Genomic DNA, 19,433 nt, shown 5'->3' with positions numbered 1-19,433 from the left:
GGGTGGGGGGCGGGGGGGTCATCCTTCATTGTCCTGTTACACAAGACTGACCGTGGCAGGGGGTCAGCCAATCCGTTCCCTCCTCAAGACTGAGACGTCTCACTTGGTATGAAAGAAAGAAAGAAACTGAACTTGAAATCCTTCATGCATTCTAGGCAATGTTTCGACATGCAAACTGCAACAAAAACAAAAAGTGAAAGTTAAACATTGCACCCACTAACAAAGAACGATGATATTCCCCTTTTTTTTGGGGGGGGGGGTCTGATTTGATAGTGCACTGATGGCCGCTAATTTCGGAACGAGAAATAGAAAGGCACCAAAGCCCCACCCCATGACGTAAATGTTCTCTGTAGATGACAAAGGGAACTCGATCAGTAGGTTTTGTTTTTGTTTTTAAGTATCCGGTGGCAGGGAGGTATTCATGTTTACGAAAGTCGTCACCTGGGGACGAATTTGGACTGCTTGGTTAGGGCTGAACGTGTGGTGACAGAATGACTCGAGAAAGAATGCGTGCTATGTAACGGGTTTACCTGACAATAGGTGACGTTACCATCAGAGTGAATTCTCATTGGTTCATAATTAAGCCTGCGCGTTTGTCGAGCTGGCGTTCCGTTTTCATTTCCTGTTTAGTCGTGTTATTTTCGTCACTTTGGTTCCTGAGCGGAATTAACCAAGCTGCTAACTACTCATCATGATCAGAAACTTGATTTTCCTCTCATTTCTGGCTAGGGGAATACCCAGCGTGACGCCTGGTAAATTTACTTCGACTTTGTTCAAACATGTTTGTACTGTAACAGGTCTATGAATTCAAAAGATGCTAAGTTAAAGTTTGTCTTCAAGTTGGTCATTCATTAGTTAAAACTGATTGATGTCCGAGTCACTGAAGCACGTCTAGACTATATTGGAGAGTATTTTTGACAAATAAATTTGATATGGAAATAATTTTCAATGTTTTTTGCTATTAATTTGTTGGAATTGACTCTCGAAGAGAAATTACACGAATCAAGCTAAATGGTATGTGCATACAGGACTTTATACAACAATCATTACTGGCTCTATGTTGCTATTTGTTTTGTGAAGAAAGGTGTACTTACGAAAAGAACTGCAATTGCACAGTTTAAGATGGCGGTGGTAACGTACCTTCGTCAGTTGTAAAACGAAACAATTTAAGTCCCTGCTGTCAAATGCACCAAAAAAAAAAAACGAAACAAAAACAAAAAAACACTTAAAAAAATGACCTTGAATAGTAAAATGTGTGCATGTTTATTTGGTTAGAAGGTGACTTTTTAAAAATGTAAACTTTTTGGGAAAAATTGGACAACTAAAACAAAGTTTTTGTGTCCCCCCCCCCCCAGTGATTCACACCCTGAAGTATTTCAAGATTGTCACCTCTGAAGTTCCAAACTTTGCAGAGTTTAGGATTGTTGGATACGTTGACGATGTCCAGATTCTTTCCTGCTACAGCAAGAAAGCAGAAGCCGCACAGGACTGGGTGAACAAAATCACTGTTGATGAACCACACTTTTGGGAGACACAGACCCAAGATTGTGTTACTCGGGAGCTGATCTACAAAGCGAACATTGAAATTCTTAAGTCCCGCTTCAACCAAACTGGAGGTGATTTATTTTGTAAACACTGTCGATTGTAATTGTTTTCATGCCATTACTGCATTGATACCTCATCCATTCATCATCACCTGTCCATCGTAGGTAGACCCTTGCCTAAATGTGTGGCGTTTGCTTGACAACACGCTCTGTCGCTCAGGTATACATTTCATGCAGAAGCTGTATGGCTGCGAATGGAACGACGAGACCGATGAGGTTGACGGCTGGGAATATGACGCTTATGACGGAGAAGTGGTAATAGCACTGTCGGACGTGAAGACGATGACATGGACGGCAGCCAAACAAGAAGCCTTCATCACCAAATTGAAGTGGGAACGCTTGCGCCGCGAATACTGGCAGTATTACTTCACGGAGATTTGCCCTTCTTGGTTGAAGAAGTTTGTAAAATATGGGGGTGATGCCCTGAAGAGAACAGGTAGATGATTGGCACACATGATTGGCAATAACTTGAGCCTCTGTCACCATGTTAACACTCTTATAGAAGCCTTCCTTGCCGGCCAACCGACACTCTCTTCCTTAAAGCTCTGCTTTCTGCCCCCCCATCTTGCTTCCTGTCTCTCCTATGTGAACACATTCTTTCAATCGTACCCTCGTTCACACTCTGGATGTTCTGATCACGTTTTTGCACCTGAGTCAGAGTCAATTGATTTTGGATATCTGTCAATACCGAGTCCTGATCTGATACCATGGCGATGCATTAAGAAGAAAAAAGGAACAGTGCATCCAAATTTTCCTTTTTTTTTAATGGTTTTTTTTTTTTAAATAAAAATATCAGAATATGATCCCTTTTTATTGTGTTCTCTCTGTTCACATGTTGGCCTCACTTGTGCAGAGCTTCCAACGTTGTCCTTCCTTCAAAAGAAACCGTCCTCTCCAGTCACTTGCCACGCGACGGGTTTCTTCCCCGAAAGGGCTGCGTTGTTCTGGAGAAAAGATGGCGAGGAGTTCCATGAGGGCGTCACTTTCGGTGAAACCCTCCCCAACCATGATGGAACCTTCCAGATGACGGCTGACTTGAACGTGGAGTTCACCGATGACAGCGAGGGAAAGTTCGAATGCGTTTTTCAGCTGGCTGGTGTCAAGGAGGACCTTGTCATCAAGCTGGAGAGACGAAACATCCAGAGCAATGGAAGTGATGAAGGTGTGAAATCCAGATCCTAGTTGAATTGAATTTGAAGGACTCCACGGGTCACTGCTGAAAACATCCACCATAATTGAGGGTGACAATAAAAATCATTTGCATTTTATAGTCTGGATGCATAGTAGGTATGCCGTTTTCCGTGCCATCCCACACTGTTGTTGACTCTTTTCTTGTTTTGTGTGGTAGAAAACAACTTGGCCATACCCGTCGTCGTCACGCCGGCGGTCCTTGTGCTCGTGATCGTCATCGCAGCCATTGTCATCAAGCGTCACAGAAAAAGATACGGTGAGGGACACAAATGCTTTTGCTGTCAGAATATATGAAAATACAATGACTTGTAATAAACCCCTGACTGGTAGGCTCGTGGTGTACAATTTTGGTACTGACAATAGGCTTAGCCTTGTATGGGTTTTCTTGAGATTTTAAGTTTAATAAGCAGCTGGAAACAAAAGATGTCTGCGAAAGCTATGTACTCCTTTGTCAAAACAAACAGATTCAAGTCATGAAACTAGCGATGACGCAGGCTCTGAATCGGGTTCCCTTTTCCCTGAGTGGTCATTACGCATTTGTTTTGAAAAGAGCCCCGCTCTATCCATTAGTCAAAAACACTGAAATCAGAAGATAGTGCAAGGAGTGTCATGGCCATCTCGGATCGAAGTCACCAGCCCAGGTAGCACTTTATGGTCTCCCCTTGCCCACGTGGGTTTTCTCCGGGTACTGCGGTTTCCTCCCACATTCCAAAAACATGCATGGCAGGTCCATGGAGCACTCTAAACCAGGGGTGCCCAACCTTTTTTGACCAAAGATCAACTTTTGAAGCGACCAACCTATCTGCAATCGACCCGATCGTGAGCGTGCAAGCATACACGCACGCGGGTGCGCAACCATGCGCATGTGCGCATGTGCACGCACAACTTTTGAAGCGACCAACCTATCTGCAATCGACCCGATCGTGAGCGTGCAAGCAAACACGCACGCGGGTGCGCAACCATGCGCATGTGCACGCAGGCACACCACAATGAGCAACACCCGAAAATGAACAAAACCGAAACCTGCACACACACAAATCTCTCCCTGGCCCCATTTTCCCCTTCCACCCCTCACGATCGACTTGGGACCAATCTGCGGCCTACCGGTCGATCATGGGCACGCCTGCTCTAAACTGTCCCTCAGTGTGAGTGTGGGGGCAGATGGTTGTCGGTCGATGTGTGCGCTGCAATTGGCCGACAACCAGTGCGGGGTGTACCCCGTCTACTGCCCAAAGGCAGCTGGGATAGGTTCCGGCACGCCCGCGACCCTCGTGAGAAGAAGCAGTTCAGACAATGGGTGGATGGATGTTTATTGTTGTCATATGGTGCCCAATTGAGCACATTTCTTCATGAATGTGAGGTGTTCCATAAACAGCGATATTAAAGTCACCCTTCTGTCTTTGTGTTTTCACAGGCTGTAACAGTCGTTTTGTGCGAGCAGAGACTGAGAATGTTGAATGAGACGCAACCGATCACGAACTGCTGAGTTCGCTCCAAATGTTCTGATGGCTTCGTGTGAAGATGATCTTGAACTTGTCATCCATGTTATTTACAAACGCTCGTATTTTAACGCGAATTGTCGTCTTCTTCCTCCAGGTGTTTGATCATTTTTAGTCGTCAAAGTAACGTCAAGCTACTTGGAGATCTCCTTACCTCTTCCGAAACATCTCTCCTTCACTTCCTTTTGTCCATGTTCAGTGCTGCACAAAACTTGTCACCAAACAGCACAGTGATTATGTTGTCACCCTTTAAATAGGCCGAGTGACTGATTATAAGTTTTCATTCTTTTATTTATTAATTGTGTCGGGTTGAAGTTATTTCTCCGACTAATGTGACTTTTTATTTCATTAACTGAGGTATGGCACGCTCAGCCCTTCACGGCGCATCGGCCTTGGGGCTGGAACGGCTTAATTCTTTTTCCTGGAGTAGCTCACTCGGTCCCTCGGGCATTGCGACTGGAACCTCAAATCTCCCTAACCTTATTCTTGACAATCTGTTCTTGGTATCTCAACCAACAGTATCGAAAAGCCTTTTGAAGTCTCCCAAACACATGTGTTTGTCACAGAATGATGTTTGCCGATGAAACTGTCAGTCAGTGAGCCTTCGACATCAACACATGATGCCATGTTGAAGCTTTGATCCTTTGCATCACAAACACGTCTCCCTCAAGTGTGAGAAAAATAATGCTCGAAGAAAAACAACACAATCCAGAACTCAAACAGACATGAATGTATGATATCGATTGGTTTCCAAGATACTGACTGATATCCACCTTCTACAGCAGGTGAGGTCTTTTGATCATGATGTCTGTGGCATGCTTTCGTTTACTTCATGATGCATTCTTACATCTATTACAGTTATGCTAAAATTCCTGTCTACTTGATGTTCCCTGTTTTGGTTTCTATGGTACCCATCTTGTTTTTTTTTGTTTTGTTTTTTTTCCCCATATCATACCATATGCCCTCTTCAATAAGTCGTTGTCTCAACTGGGAGTATTTGAATCATTCTCCCTTCTGCCAAGAATGCTCGTATGTCTTTGAGTGCAATTATAAACGTGTTGAATTTTGGTCATGAGGATTAGGTTTTGCCACAGGAGTGCAGACTATGGCTAAAGATGCATTGGCAGAGGTGGGCTGCTATTTCGATGAACTCAACAAGCTCCGAGCGCTCGAGCCGGACGTCAGCCAAAAGACGGCGGAGCTGAAAGAAGACTGCAAAGATTTTTTGGACAAAATTGTGCAGTTTCTGAAGATAATCGGAGGACTGATGGACCTGGTGGATGCGTTGGCAAATGAGACGGAGAGAGAAAAGTTGAAGGCCCTCGGGACGAGAAACCTGCTCAAGTTCGTGGCAAAGCAAAGGGAGGCCCAACAGCAGCAACTTTCCGCCCTGATTGCCGAGAAGATGATGCAACTGAAGCGCTATCGTATCGAATACGAGACCCTGTCGAAAGTTGAAGCCGAACAAAATGAGTTTATTAACCAGTACATTTTGCAGAAGTGATGATGAGATCAGATTAAAAATTGGGACTGTCATTCTGCTGGATAATTTTTACTTTTACTTAAGTGATGGCTTTTGTTGATTCAAATGGTATGCGTGTTTAAATTTGGTGTTTGAACCGTTGTGTGTTTATAGACCTTTAAAACTAAAAACGCTGCTGCAAAAGCATGCTTCAGGTGTATTTAAGGAAAAAAAAACACAATAAGTGCTACTAATAATTCAAATGCAACTGTGGCTATCAAAGAATATTTTGATTCTGAACATGCAGATAAGGTAATGCTGTCCCACAAGTGAATTATAATTTATATTTAGCTAACTTTTCACCTCCATTGAACAGGAGCCAAATACAATATATCTCAACTACCTACCTACCTACCTTCTGTGATTTTTTTTCCCTTCTCCTTCTTTGTACTCTTGCGCTTGCATTCTCTACAAGGAATACTCTCCAAGGAATACGCCATCTTTTCATGTGGGCAAGTGGTGGAAAAAAAACCCCAGAAGGCCAATTGCGCACAACTTCAAATGCAAATCCTTCAGGGGGTTGTTATGGCCTGCATCTGCAGATTCTTCAAGCATGCTATGCATAGTGCTGAGGTGTTAGCGGGTGCTCTTCTTATAGTTCCCATATCAATTATTAAACCACTGCTTGTGTGTGCTTCTGTAGGTACTTTTGAGGAGGGAAAAAAATCATCTTGTAAATCTAAATCTATAACCTATAACAGGACATACAACAAGTATCCAAACTACGGCCCGGGGGCCATTTGCGGCCCACCATCAATTTTTCAGTGGCCCACGACATTACAAGAAAATATATAATACTGAAAATGACTTGACATGGCCCGCAGGGTCAGTTAACAAAGGTGAAGGTGGGCAGAGTGAGAAAGGAGTGTGTCATGATGTCTTAAACTGAGCAAATATTGATATGAATTCATCATCGACATAGCACCAAATTACTCGTCAAATTGCGACTGCTGCTTACCAACATCAGGCTCATTCATACCGGCTGCTCCAGATGTCCCTCTCTTTTAATTACCTCCCAATGGAACGATCATGGACAGTGCAAAATTCCTCTTGAAGCAACATGTAGTGGCATTACTTCAAAAGACGATATTTTGTCTCCACACTGGCATTCAAGAACGATAATTTCATTTTGGTGAGTGAGCCGGGACACCACTTTTACTCTGCTGCGCTTGTACACTGTACACTTAGGACGGAGCTGGCTTTGTTCATAAATACATCTTGTAAACACGGAATCTGTTCAAGAAGCGTGTGTTCACAAGACGCTGAAAGGCGGTAATGTACACGCCAAGTCTGAAGTGGCGCTGTAGAGCAGTCACAGAAACTCCGGAAAACAGAAGAAGAACTAGCGAATTCGAGTCGCTGCAACAATGGCGGCGATTTCAACACGATCACGGAAGGAAAGGTGTCTTAGGATGGATGACGACGTGGAGCTTCGACTTCGGGTCAAGGTAAAGCGTTGAGCGTTTCCTTCAAGTTGATCTATTGATTGTTTAGAAACAATAAATTCGGAGCTTTGGTGCTTCACTAAAAAGTAACATTCGAAAAGAAGACTGAAAAAACATCAAACTAAATTAGACATGTACATCTTAACTATGACGGGAGTGCTTGTCAACAGAAACAACAACCAAAGAACACAGCGATGTACTGATAAGCTTTTATTCAAATTAATATACATCGCCTCCGTGTGGACGAAATGCCCAAACTGAATTGCTTGATATGGCTTCTGTCGAATTTTGATGATAACTCGTGAGTCAGGTGACGCGCCAACAGCGAAGCAAGCGTTTTGATTTATTGTTAAACAACCAGAAAAAAAAAGCCCCCATCAGATACTCGTGACAGCCTTACATATCGCACCGTGTCCTTTCGATTTAGATCTCACTGCTGTGCATAGATAATTATTTTATGTGGCAACAGGATAGGTTGGTGTACGAGCACCACTGGGAACGAAAAAAACTAAACACTTTTTCATTTGTCTTGCAGGATTTTTTAATTTTCTTGTCGTCATTGGGGTCACGGCAAACAAGGGAACATCGCAAATGACGTTGGGCGCAAGGCGGAGCACACCCTGGACTGGTTGGCAGTTAATTGCAGGGCTGAAATGTGTTTAATTTACGTTAATAGATCTGTTCTCATGTCATGTGTGGGGGGTGGGGGGGAATTCTGCATACCTGTCATCTTTATCATCAGAGTGGCTGTCAAGTGATATTATTTAACACCCGTGTACCATATTGATGCCAGGGAAAACACTTGATGCACCCCTCATAGAGTTCCTGTGCCAAAATGTAAACTATTCATGAATAAGCACTTGATTAACAGAAGTGGTCGGTTGCTGACCGGGGTCCTTCTACGATCGCGTTTGTGTGTGCCATGTTGTACGCATCTCTCTAAGTACTATGATGCTTGATTACGCGATACATTAAAACTGTTGGGATGGGCCGCCTAGTCTGTTTTTACAAGTACACCCGGAGGATGATTTTAATAGCATCCCAAAACACGTGAATTAGGTGAAGCTCGTTTGGATTGCATTGGTTACTATTTTTTTCAGTCAAAAGAATTGATTGTGAAAGCCAATGATGTCACAAGCTTCTAGCCAATCAGCTTGCCCTGATGCGATCTATAAAGGGAGCGTAAATCAGTGGCCTCTGGGGAGAGCAAAAGATAAATGAATGCTGTCTATTTTTTCCCCCGTTATTTTTGTTTTTTGTGGGAGCGTGTTAATTCTCTGTCAGATTTTTTTCAGGGTTCACGCGATTTCTGAAGGTGCTGCGTACATTCGATTTCTCAGGCCACAGAATAGTTAAGTCAATTCATGATGCAGTTCATACAAAAGAAATGCGGGGGGTAACGGGTGTAATTTTCCCGCTCACGTCACATGGCCTGTGTTAGTGCAACCCATCCGGCACGAATCTCCACACAAAGGGGGGGGGGGGGGGTTCGCCTTGCCTGTTGCCGCCACAGTTGCTTAAATAACCAGATCCCCACCGCCACCACCACCACCGTCGCCCTTTCGTCACACGCTAACAATTAAGCACATCAATCCGCCGCCACCGCTGGCGAAACGTGCGTGGAGGCAGACGGAAGCCACGCACACGCACGTTGCACGCCGCACATTCCACCCCGCAGCCACTCGTCAGTGGTGTGCAGCCGCTACCGTACAGAGGCACTCGCGCGGCTGCACCCCCCCCCCACGCCCCGCCCCGCCCCCAGAACACGCACGGGCGGAATGGCTTGAAAGGAGACGAGACGGATTCTTTTGGAGGGGCTCGACGAAGGCCGAATGAGTGACCGTCCGACTGTGGCCGCGAGTCTCCGCGCGTCTTTGCGGCGAATTGCTGCAATGCTGTCTTTCCAGGTGCGTGTATGTGCGCGTGCGGCGTTGTTTCCCTTCCGAATCGGACCGAGCCGGGAAACGAGGGTCTGATGTCACATGTGCTTCATCGGAGGAGACGGGGCATCTGCGAGCTGGATTTTGTGGAGGATGCTGCGGCAAGTGATACACAGAGGGCTCAAGGCTTCCTTCTACTGGCTCGGCTTGTTCGTGAGCAGACACCCCGTTTTCTTCCTCACCGTGCCCGCCGTTCTCACCATCATTTTCGGATCGACGGTGCTGAGCCGCTTCAAGCCGGAGACCGACCTCGAGTTGCTGGTGGCCCCGACGCACAGCCTGGCGAAGATCGAGCGAAGTCTGGCCAACAGCTTGTTTCACATCGACCAGTCCAAGCACAAGCTCTACTCGGATTTACACACTCCGGGCAGGTACGGCAGGCTGATCCTGCTGGCCAAGTCCGGGGGCAACATCCTGGAGCTGGCCGACCAGGTGCTGCAAGTTCACAAGCGGGTGCTGGATTTGCGAGTCCATTACAAAGGATTCAACTACACCTTCGCGCACCTCTGCGTGCTCAGCCACCGAGACAAGCGCTGCTTGCTGGATGATATCATCAGCGTCTTCGAGGACATCCGACAGGCGGTGCTTTCCAACAGCACTTTCCACAAGGTGCCCGTCGGCTACCCCAACACGACGTTAAAGGTGAGTGAGCCTTCGATGCAGGCCCCGTTCTTGGTCCGCGCTGCCCGCTCGGCTCCCGAAGCGGAAGGCGATGGCGCAGGATGCAAATTGACGTGCAGCCTTTGCCGCGATTTCTGAATGGATGCAGCATTCGCGCGACGGCGGGCTGCGCGTTTGCGACGCGCGGCGCGGCCGTGTGCGGCACATGACGGAACATTAGAGCCGACGAGGGCACCCTCTCCATAAGCCAGACATCTGCAATGACTTTTCGACGTTTCACCCTCCCATGTGTTGGTGCAGGTGAATCGATCGGCTCCGTTGGGTGTTCGGCTCTCCGCACACGCGCGGGGATGCCCTCTTTCTTTTTTTTTTAATGCAGTGGTTCCCTCTTGCCATCTCCTGGCAACACATGCGGCATGACACGATTGCAATTGCGAATAGACTCCATCGGAATTCATTTTCCACCTTCTCTCGTGACCTCGAACTGCACTCGTGCAGCCCGGAATACAAGATTTGCAACAATTGCAAATGACCGATCAAAAGCCTTTTTTTCTTTGTCGTGCAGCAGTGGAACACGCGTGCTTCTTGCTGCATGATTCGGGTGCATTTTCTTAAAGGCATCCTCACTTGTATCTACTTATGGTGCCCTTCACGGCACTTTCAATGTGGAAAAATATGAATGAAACGGTGCTACTCTGCAGCGTGCGTTGTCTGAAGTAGACACAGATACATTCGATCTTCCGTATATGGACGGTTAATGAATCAGCAGTTTGGTTAGATCCATGAAATCAAGACCTGGACATGTTGAATTTCATTGAAAAGGAATGAGAAGTGATGGTGTTTGACCCAGTGGCCCTTGTGCATCCCGTCCTGCGGACTTGGGGCCCCCTGGCTCCTTATCTTAAGTCCCGAACTTGGCTCTGAAACTGCACAATGATTTGAAATTGGATCGGCAAATTGGTGCCGTTGTTAAATTTTCCGTTGCTGGTTTCTCTCTTTGGAATGAACTTCCGTTGAATGCTCGGCACGCCCCCTCGCTGCCCATCTTTACAACCCAGTCAAATAAAAGACACTTTAAACACTCTCTTAACTTGAAATGCCAAACCAGTTCAGGAAGGTCATGACCCTTTCACTTCCGACTGAATGAAGAAAGCTCTCGAAGTTAGGGTACCCTGAAAAAAAAAAAGTTTGGATTGATTTTTTTTTTGTTTCATCAAGTGGTTGCATGAAATAGAATCATCTGGATCCAGGTCCATTGTTGAAGTCGACGATGTATGTATTTCGATGTATGTGGATCCGGATGATTTCATTCGGTGCAGCCGCTTGATGAAATAAAATTAAGGACATTCAACAAACCATTTTTTTTCCAGATACCTCATAAAATCTATACCACACAAGAAGTGTCCGTTGCTTTCCACCTCTGTCTGTCAGTGTATCTCACACAGAGTTGAGTGCTTCTTTTGCCCCCACCCGCCCCAGCCCGCCCCAATTCCCCCGAATGAATTATACAGCAGGAGGCGAGATGCAGCAGAGGCCTCATGCAGCAGGTCCGTGACAGTTTAAATAGTCATGACGAGAGGATGCCGCTGGAAGACGGCAGAGCGGATGAGGCAGCAAGCCGTGCTGGCTGATGGCCTTTAGTCGATGTGGGCCAATAAATGTCCGGGGGCCCGCTCCCCGTATGTGTACGAGGCGATAAAAGCAAGTCGAGAGCATCTTTGAAGATCACTTGAACCTTTTTGGAAAACCAAAACATTTCTTTCAAATGAATGAATATGCGCTCAGTGGCAGCAACGGCATGTTGTTCGTGTGTGTGATGAGTTACATTTGACAAAAGCGTCAAGAATGTTGTGAGATTTTGAATGAGTGAGTGAGCAGCTCACCGGATGTGGACGACAAAAATACCGAGGTCATAATATATGTTGTTGCTTTGTTTTTTTTCTGACGGAGATCATCGAGGTGATCAAAATAGACACGGCGCTCCCGATGCACTGTTTTTACGAATGCCTCTCTAATAGTCTGCCTATCTAAGTTGTGCATTACCGTTGTGAGAGGCGCAATATTGGAGACGGCTCTTGTGTGTGATCTCATTATACGGCGCAAGTGGTCATAATGTTGTGGCTGCTTATTCTTCAAATCCACTTGTGCTCAGCGCTGCTGCGGATATTCCCTGCGTTTATTTCCCCCTCTGTCTTCTTGCGCGGCGGGGCCGCTGATGATAAAACCACGCAGTGCAAATAACTCACGCGCAATTTCATAATAGAAAAGAGTTTGTAATATCCATAGACCTGCAAAAAAAGCAGATTTCCAGTAAGCTGGGCCGATAGCAGTTGACTTGAGGGGTAGTTGAAAGGCCCCGTAAAGTGATTTATTTCCAAATACAATGCGTTCGAAGAGAAGGGCGGAATACGTGTGCTAAGACTGAGAGCAATGTCTATTTTTGTGCTCAGTGCAAGTGCGGCATGAGGCGTGGTGTAAATCTGCGCAAGCGAGCGCATCACGGCACATGTTCGAAAGGGCGTTTTGCGCCGTTGTGGGCATGAACAAAGATGACTTCCAATCAAAGTGGCTGGTGTCATGCCTTTGAAATGGCAGAAGAAGACACCGTCCTGAAATTTTGAGGAGCGCTCCGTTTTTCATGACATCGGGACCTGATTTCATCTGCTCGACGATGTTTATAATTATTCAAATTTTGAAAAACATTTTAAAAAGACGTATCGCGGCAGCTCCGATCACAAGCTGCCATCGCAGACCGCTGACCGCGAACAACTTCCGGTGGTGCCGACCGTGCGCCATGCGAAACATAATGTCGTCATGGGCGAACGCTAACGGCCACGTCCTTTCAACCCTTTGCAGGATGGTCGAGTGTCCTTCATCGGTCATCAGCTAGGAGGCGTGTCCTTCTCACCCAACAGCCGCGACCAACAAGTGAAGTTCGCCCGCGCCGTCCAGATCACCTACTACCTCCGCGACAACGGCCCCGTGGTGCAGGACGCCATCTCGGAACGCTGGGAGAATGAATTCTGCGCCCTGGCCAGTCGGCTGTCGACCGCCGAAACTCCCCACGGACCCGACCGGCTGCACATCCACTCCCTCACCTCCTTCAGCTTGTGGCGAGACTTCCATCAGACGGGCGTGCTCGCCAAGGGGGAGGTGTTGGTGAGCCTGGTGCTGGTGCTCCTGGCCGCCACCATCTCCAGCTCCATGCGGGACTGTTTGAGGGGGAAGCCCTTCCTGGGCCTCCTGGGGGTCTTGACCATCTGCATTGCCAACGTGACGGCCGCGGGGATCTTTTTCATATCCGATGGGAAATTCAATTCCACGCTCCTCGGGATTCCCTTCTTCGCTATGGGTGAGTACGGGAGGCTGCGCTTCCTTTGGTGTCGACGTAACGGTTGAGTGAGGCGCTGAGACCTTCGGATCAAATCGGGACTCTTTCGATTATCTTCCAGGGTTTTTTTTTTTTAAACCCTACAAGTATAAAACAGTCCCATTAATATTGAATCCACGTTTGCAGAGGGAATTGCTCGCTGTCACACTGATTCATTCCCTGGAGAATTGTTTATTCCTCGAAATAAATATCGCTTGCCATCAATGGATGAGCGTGACAGCCCCGCTGTAGGCCGACTGTCATTTCTGAAGTTGGAATCTATTGTAGGAGAGTCGTCATCGTGAATTTTTTGTGACCAAGAGGGTGGAGGTTGCAGTAGGGGTGCTGTTTTGAAAAAGGGACCTGAGAAAAAGATGTGCGACGCACGGGAGGTGCAATGAAAAGGACTTTGAGCACGACAAAAGGAGAGAGGAGGCGTTGCAGGAGGAGACGGGCAGCAAGATGGAGAGGACTTGATTAAGTCTATAATTTTATGTGACAGCACCTTAGAGACAGCAGATGTCCACCCTCCCCCCCGGAGGCCCCGACTGACACGTACTCCTCCTCCTATCACTGCATCAATGTCGCACCGGGGTTGCCGTCTGAAATGGATACTGACTTTTTTTTTTTCCACCCAATCTCCTCATGTGGCACCTCATGTTGAGAATTCACGACACGCACATTTCCTTATTTTCTTCGTTATAAGGGGCAGCTATGGAGGCCATCTTGAATCTGGCCCAGTTGACTGAAAACCGTTTCCGCTAATGAGTGAGCCTGCAGCCACAGCACTACGCCGACTGCGACGGAAAAGGCAAATATTGCCGTCTTGTTCTCCTCTTCATCTGACTTCACAAGAAAATCCTGTCAAAAATCATCTAAAAATAGCCCAGTGCAACTGAAGACATCTTTGTACGAAGTTTGATTGGCAATGACCCTTTAAAAATGCAACACTTTGTCACTCCGAGCTGCTATATTTAGCCATCTTCAATTCTTTTGAGACTCCACTTCCTGCAGCATGTCCCATTAAAAATAGATGATCCTCCACCACACCTTTTTATTGACTCCCATGGGTGATTGTACTGCAGCGTTCATCCCGATATAGAATATTCACACACAATCAAATGCATGGGGCATAAATAACACTTACCCCGAATGAAAACGATGGCTTGCGGCACTCTGCAGTAAACACCTGGATTTAGAAACGTCCCTAAGATGGTACCATTTTGAAATCTAAAATGCTTGGGAAGCAGACGATATGATATCTTGATATTTATCTGAAGATTGATTTTGTCCTCCCCTGGCGTTCGCTCTCACTTTCACCTCCCTCGCGTGCTTTTATTGAGTTTCCATCTCGTCCGCAGTCCAACATCCCCCTTTGCAATATCGTCTCCGCTGTCATTCCTGCAGTCACCCCGATCGGAAGACCGCACGGCGGGCGGGCGGGAGGGGCTGACATGCTCTCTCGCCATGTGACGGATGCGCTTTTGCCGGGGCGAGAGCCTCAAAGGTTTCAGCCAAGTGATTTAGTTTAATGACTCGGCGGGCATTTTGGTGCGGGCCAAGCGAGGACGAGAGGGCAAATGCAGTCGAGGCTGCCGTTATTAGAGTGCCGCGATCAGGCTGCGGAATTATCAAACACGGACGCGCAGGCCTCGTCTCGCGATAAAACAGCCCGCTGGGCAGATGTTGACAAACCGCCCAGCGACGATCCCATCGAGCCCCGAACCCGCCAGCGGGACAAGGATTGAGATACGATGCCTCGTGTCGCTGCGTCCTTTCACGCTGAGCTATCGTTTCTTATCTTTCTCTCACTCTGGCTCTGCTGCGGTGGCTGCCAGACAGAAACAAACCGTCCCTTGCACGTGGGAAAAGGGCTTTGCAGATGGTTATGAAGGCCGTTATTCGTCCATTCATCACCGCGCGGAGAAGAACAGAGCAAGCGTCGTACCAAATTGCCGAACAAATGTCGGACTCTATTTGAAACCGTTTCAACGTGAGTCAATAATGCAGCGTTTCAAATGACAAATGCAGCGTATTGTGAAATAGGTTGAACAGGTGTGGCCCTTCGGCATCAAAGTTTGGCTGGCCGTGCCGCAGGTTATGAGCGGGCGTGTGCTGTTTGGACGTCATATCGTTGCTGAACCTCGGCTAACGACACGGTGCCTCGCGCGTATTTGACATCACTTTCCTTCTGAAGCCTTTTTGGTCATCTTGCCGCCATTCTGGCGGTGCATCATTCAGCATTCAGACATTCACAGAATTTCCAGCGAGCTCCAAAGCCGATTAGCATTGAGCAGCCGCTTGCCTCCCAGGCACATATTCCTTCCCTCATTTTGCTTCGGCTTCTTTGAAAAAAAGTCATTTCTCCAGCCGCACTGGCCAGACATTTTTTTTTTTTTTTTTTTGAACCGACCAACGACACGTTTGACTGTTTACCAACAATCTAATTTGAGGACGCTCGAGGGGGGCGCCGACCGGCTCCAAAAGAAAGTGTATCGCGATCATCCGGCCGTGCCAGTCGGGAGAGGTTTGAAAAGTGTTTTCTCTGGCAATTCTGCTCACGCTTGATAACCGACGGGTCTCATGATGTCGCGTTCTCCGTGTGCCCCGTAGGTCACGGAACCAAAGGGGTGTTCGAGCTGCTGGCAGGCTGGAGGAGAACGAGGGAAAACCTGCCCTTTAAGGAGCGCGTGGCCGACGCTTTTGCCGACGTGATGGTGTGCTACACCATGACCAGCTCGCTCTACATCATCACCTTCGGCATGGGGGCGAGCCCGTTCACCAATATCGAGTCGGTGAAGATCTTCTGCCAGAGCATGTGCGTGGCCATCCTGGTCAACTACTTCTACGTTTTCTCCTTCTACGGCTCGTGCTTGGTGTTTGCGGGGCAACTGGAGCAGAACCGCTACCACAGCGTTTTCTGCTGCAAAATCCCCTCGGTGGAGTACTTGGAGCGCCAGCCCACTTGGTTCAAAACCATGATGAGCGACGGCCACGACCTGTCGACGCACCACGACAGCGTCCCTTACCAGAACCACTTCATCCAGCACTTCCTGCGCGAACACTACACGGAGTGGATTACCAACACGTACGTCAAGCCCTTCGTGGTGATCCTCTATCTCATCTACGCGTCGTTCTCGTTCATGGGATGTCTACAAATCAGCGACGGTTCCAACATCGTCAACCTTCTGGCGAGCAACTCGCCGAGCGTTTCCTACGCGCTGACTCAGCAGAAATATTTCAGCAACTACAGTCCCGTCATCGGGTTCTACATTTACGAGCCCATCGAGTATTGGAACGCCACGGTGCAGGAGCATCTGAAGACCCTGGGTCACGGCTTCAACAAGATCTCTTGGATCGACAACTTTTTCGGCTACCTGCGCGCGGTCAACGTGAGCGCGTCCGGCAAGAGCGACTTTGTGCACCTTCTCAAAGGCTCGTTTCTGCGCAGCCCCGAGTACCAGCATTTCACGGAGGACATCATCTTCTCCAAAAACCGCGACACCAAGGAGTACGACATCATCGCCTCGCGCTTGTACCTGGTGGCGCGGACCACGGAAAAGAAGCGCGAGGAGGTGGTGGAGCTCCTGGAGAAGCTCCGCCCCCTCATGCTGATCGAGAGCATCAAATTCATCGCCTTCAATCCCACGTTTGTGTTCATGGACCGCTACAGCTCCTCCGTCATCTCTCCCATCCTGACCTCGGGCTTCAGCGTCCTCACCGTCCTGATCCTGACCTTCTTCCTCGTCATTAACCCCTTGGGGAACTTCTGGCTCATCCTCACGGTCACGTCCGTGGAGCTGGGCGTCTTAGGTTTGATGACGCTCTGGAGCGTCGGGATGGACAGCATCTCGATCCTGTGCCTTATTTACACCCTGAACTTCGCCATGGATCACTGCGCGCCGCACCTCTACACTTTTGTGCTGGCCAGCGAGCACACGCGGACGCAGTGCATCAAGTTGGCGCTTGAGGAGCACGGGGCGGCCATCCTGCAGAACGCGTCTTGCTTTGTGATCGGGATCATCCCTTTAGTGTTTGTGCCTTCCAATCTGACCTACACGCTGTTCAAGTGCTCGCTCCTCACCGCCGGCTGCACCGTGCTTCACTGCTTCGTCATCCTGCCCGTCTTCCTCACCTTCTTCCCGCCCTCGAAGAAGAGACACAAGAAAAAGAAGCGGGCAAAGCGGAAAGAACGGGAGCGCGAACGGGAGAGGGAAAGGGAACGGGAGGAGATCGAGTGCATCGACGTTCGGGAGAATCCCGATCACGTGACGAACGTCTGAGCCGTCGGTCCTCTTCGTCGTGACTATTAGCTGAATTACGCAATTCGACAACGCTGACGGTACGTGACCGCGAAGATGCGTGGCAGACGCTGCTTGCGCCGGGCCACGAGCTGCTCGAAGCGACCCGTAGTCGAGCGCGGTCCCTTTGGGCACCCGCTCACCAGTGTCTTTCATTGGTATAGTGACCACAGCATACTCATCCTTCCATTATTAGGTCCAGTAGATGTGAAAACTAGCTGACCAGAAGTGTACGCAAATTATGAATATGTAGTTGATTGCTCTGTCGAAATATTTGTAGGTCAGACGTTTGCCACAAGAGTGAGGTGCAAAGCAGTCTGCTAAGCCAAGAAAGAGCAAACAGGCTAGCGCGGCGGTCGGCAACCTTTTACACTCGACGAGCCATTTCGACCCGCTTTCCGCGGAAAAGACGACACTGCATAGGTGGTTGAATTTGCAGACTTCACCCGCTTCAATTGATTTTTTCCTCCGAAACAGCTTTTTTGTCCCTCCAGATATTTTTCAGCAAAGTCCGTGTGTTTATTTTGGAAATGTCTTTCTACATTTGACCTTTGGCCAGTTTTTCACCACAAATTAGGCATCGTGGAAACTCGCCCGTGTCCGAGGTAGATGCAAATGAATCTGCCCAGGCATCATTAAATGTTCTATTTTCCTCTGTGTGTGTGTGTGTGTGTGTGTGTGTGTGTGTGTGTGTGTGTGTGTGTGTGTGTGTGTGTGTGTTGGAGAACGATTGCACTGCTCATGATGGATCAACGTTGCACGAGACTGTGTGAAATATGTGACGGCACGGAAAGTTGCATCTGAATTTGACAACTGCGGGTTTCTAGTTCCAAGTGACGGCTCAGAGTATGGAAGAGCTTCTTCTCGCAAGTCGGTGTCGAATGCTCACTTTGACCTGTCATCGGTCAGACTTTGCCCCGCTTAGGAAAGAGCAGTCGAAGCGGTTGAACGGCACCGCGTGTTGTGTATGTATTGCGAGAAGGCATGAAGTGTTTAGGGGGAGGGGGGGGGGAGAAGTGGGAAGGTGACAAAATTGACTGCGTCTGCATGGCACTGCATTGTGCGTTTGCATGTATGGAACTTGTTTGATATTCTTTGCAAAATCTCTCCGGACGTATGTTTGCTCTTTCGATGCATTTTTGCGGAACACGGTAAGATGCGGAAATAAGAAAATGAGTCGAGTCTGATCCTAAACAAAAGCCAGAGGATATTCCATATGTAAAATAAATGTATTATATGATTTTGTATGTTTTCTAAGAAAATATACTATAGAAAGATTTTTGACATGATTTTCGTAAAAAAAAGGGAAAAAAAAAAACGAACAAAAATGGGAAAAAGTGGAACACAGTAGACCAGTAATAAACAGTGGAATGTTACCAGTATACTAGATCTCATTCCTTGCACAGTGCACGCTCAATGTTATGCATTCACGTTGAAATGGGACATGCTGGCCGACATTTTGTTTTTTTTTGTGTCTTGACTCCGTTTGTCTTCTGTCTTGCCTCATTTTCACAGCCTAGGGGATTGCAGGACACTACATGCTAATGAATTGGTTGAGAGGAGCGAAGACATGCACAGGACCCCCAGAAATGCCCAAACGGACACCGTCCAATTGTCTTGCTGCTTTCCCAAATGCAGGGAAGCAGGAAGGCAGGGACGGAGCTACATTGTGGCCGGGGGGGAGGCATACACAATCACAATCACACCAAGGGACGACATCCGGCCCGCCGCATCATTATGTGTGACCCGCAAAAGCAAATCATGTGCAGTGGCTTCATATCTCTTTTTAAATAGAAAAAAAAGTCAAAATTGTCTTCACGTTTAAAATCATTGCGATATTGCAGACATTGTTTTGTTACCCCCTTTTGATATGAATTGAATCATATTTCAACAAACAGTTTTTATGGGCCATTGAGTTCAAAAGTGCTTCTTCATCAATT

The 19,433-nt window shown here is 47.7% G+C and overlaps 2 protein-coding genes and 1 pseudogene across 3 annotated transcripts; all 3 read left to right on the top strand.

Moving 5' to 3' along the window:
* The window catches only part of LOC109531792 (intraflagellar transport protein 20 homolog pseudogene), a 32,903-nt pseudogene extending 26,428 nt beyond the window's left edge, over positions 1-6,475 (top strand).
* LOC109531790 (RT1 class I histocompatibility antigen, AA alpha chain-like) lies at positions 614-4,365 on the top strand. Of its 2 annotated transcripts, XM_019896284.1 has the most exons (6): positions 616-752; positions 1,356-1,616; positions 1,765-2,040; positions 2,458-2,766; positions 2,953-3,051; positions 4,210-4,365. In XM_019896284.1, exons 1-6 carry the CDS (start codon positions 692-694, stop codon positions 4,254-4,256), a joined length of 1,053 nt encoding a protein of 350 aa, XP_019751843.1. In that variant the 5' UTR covers positions 616-691; the 3' UTR covers positions 4,257-4,365. The 2 variants fall into 2 exon arrangements, 1 of the variants encoding a protein (XP_019751843.1); XR_002171248.1 differs by lacking the exon at positions 4,210-4,365 and having other exon boundaries at positions 614-752; positions 2,458-2,845; positions 2,953-3,028.
* A 1,325-nt stretch (positions 6,476-7,800) lies between the features above and the next one.
* Positions 7,801-19,013, top strand: ptchd4 (patched domain containing 4). The gene is made up of 3 exons (XM_019896283.1): positions 7,801-9,843; positions 12,679-13,174; positions 15,806-19,013. The coding sequence occupies exons 1-3, from the start codon at positions 9,244-9,246 to the stop codon at positions 17,473-17,475; spliced, it is 2,766 nt and encodes a 921-aa protein (XP_019751842.1). The 5' UTR covers positions 7,801-9,243; the 3' UTR covers positions 17,476-19,013.
* Positions 19,014-19,433: the final 420 nt, after the last annotated feature.

This window comes from Hippocampus comes, unplaced genomic scaffold (assembly GCF_001891065.2).
Source record: "Hippocampus comes isolate QL1 unplaced genomic scaffold, H_comes_QL1_v1.1 scaffold170, whole genome shotgun sequence".
In the NCBI taxonomy this organism is placed as follows: domain Eukaryota; kingdom Metazoa; phylum Chordata; class Actinopteri; order Syngnathiformes; family Syngnathidae; genus Hippocampus; species Hippocampus comes.
Note: the sequence above shows the minus strand (reverse complement) of the source record. Positions and strands in the feature narration are given on the sequence as shown.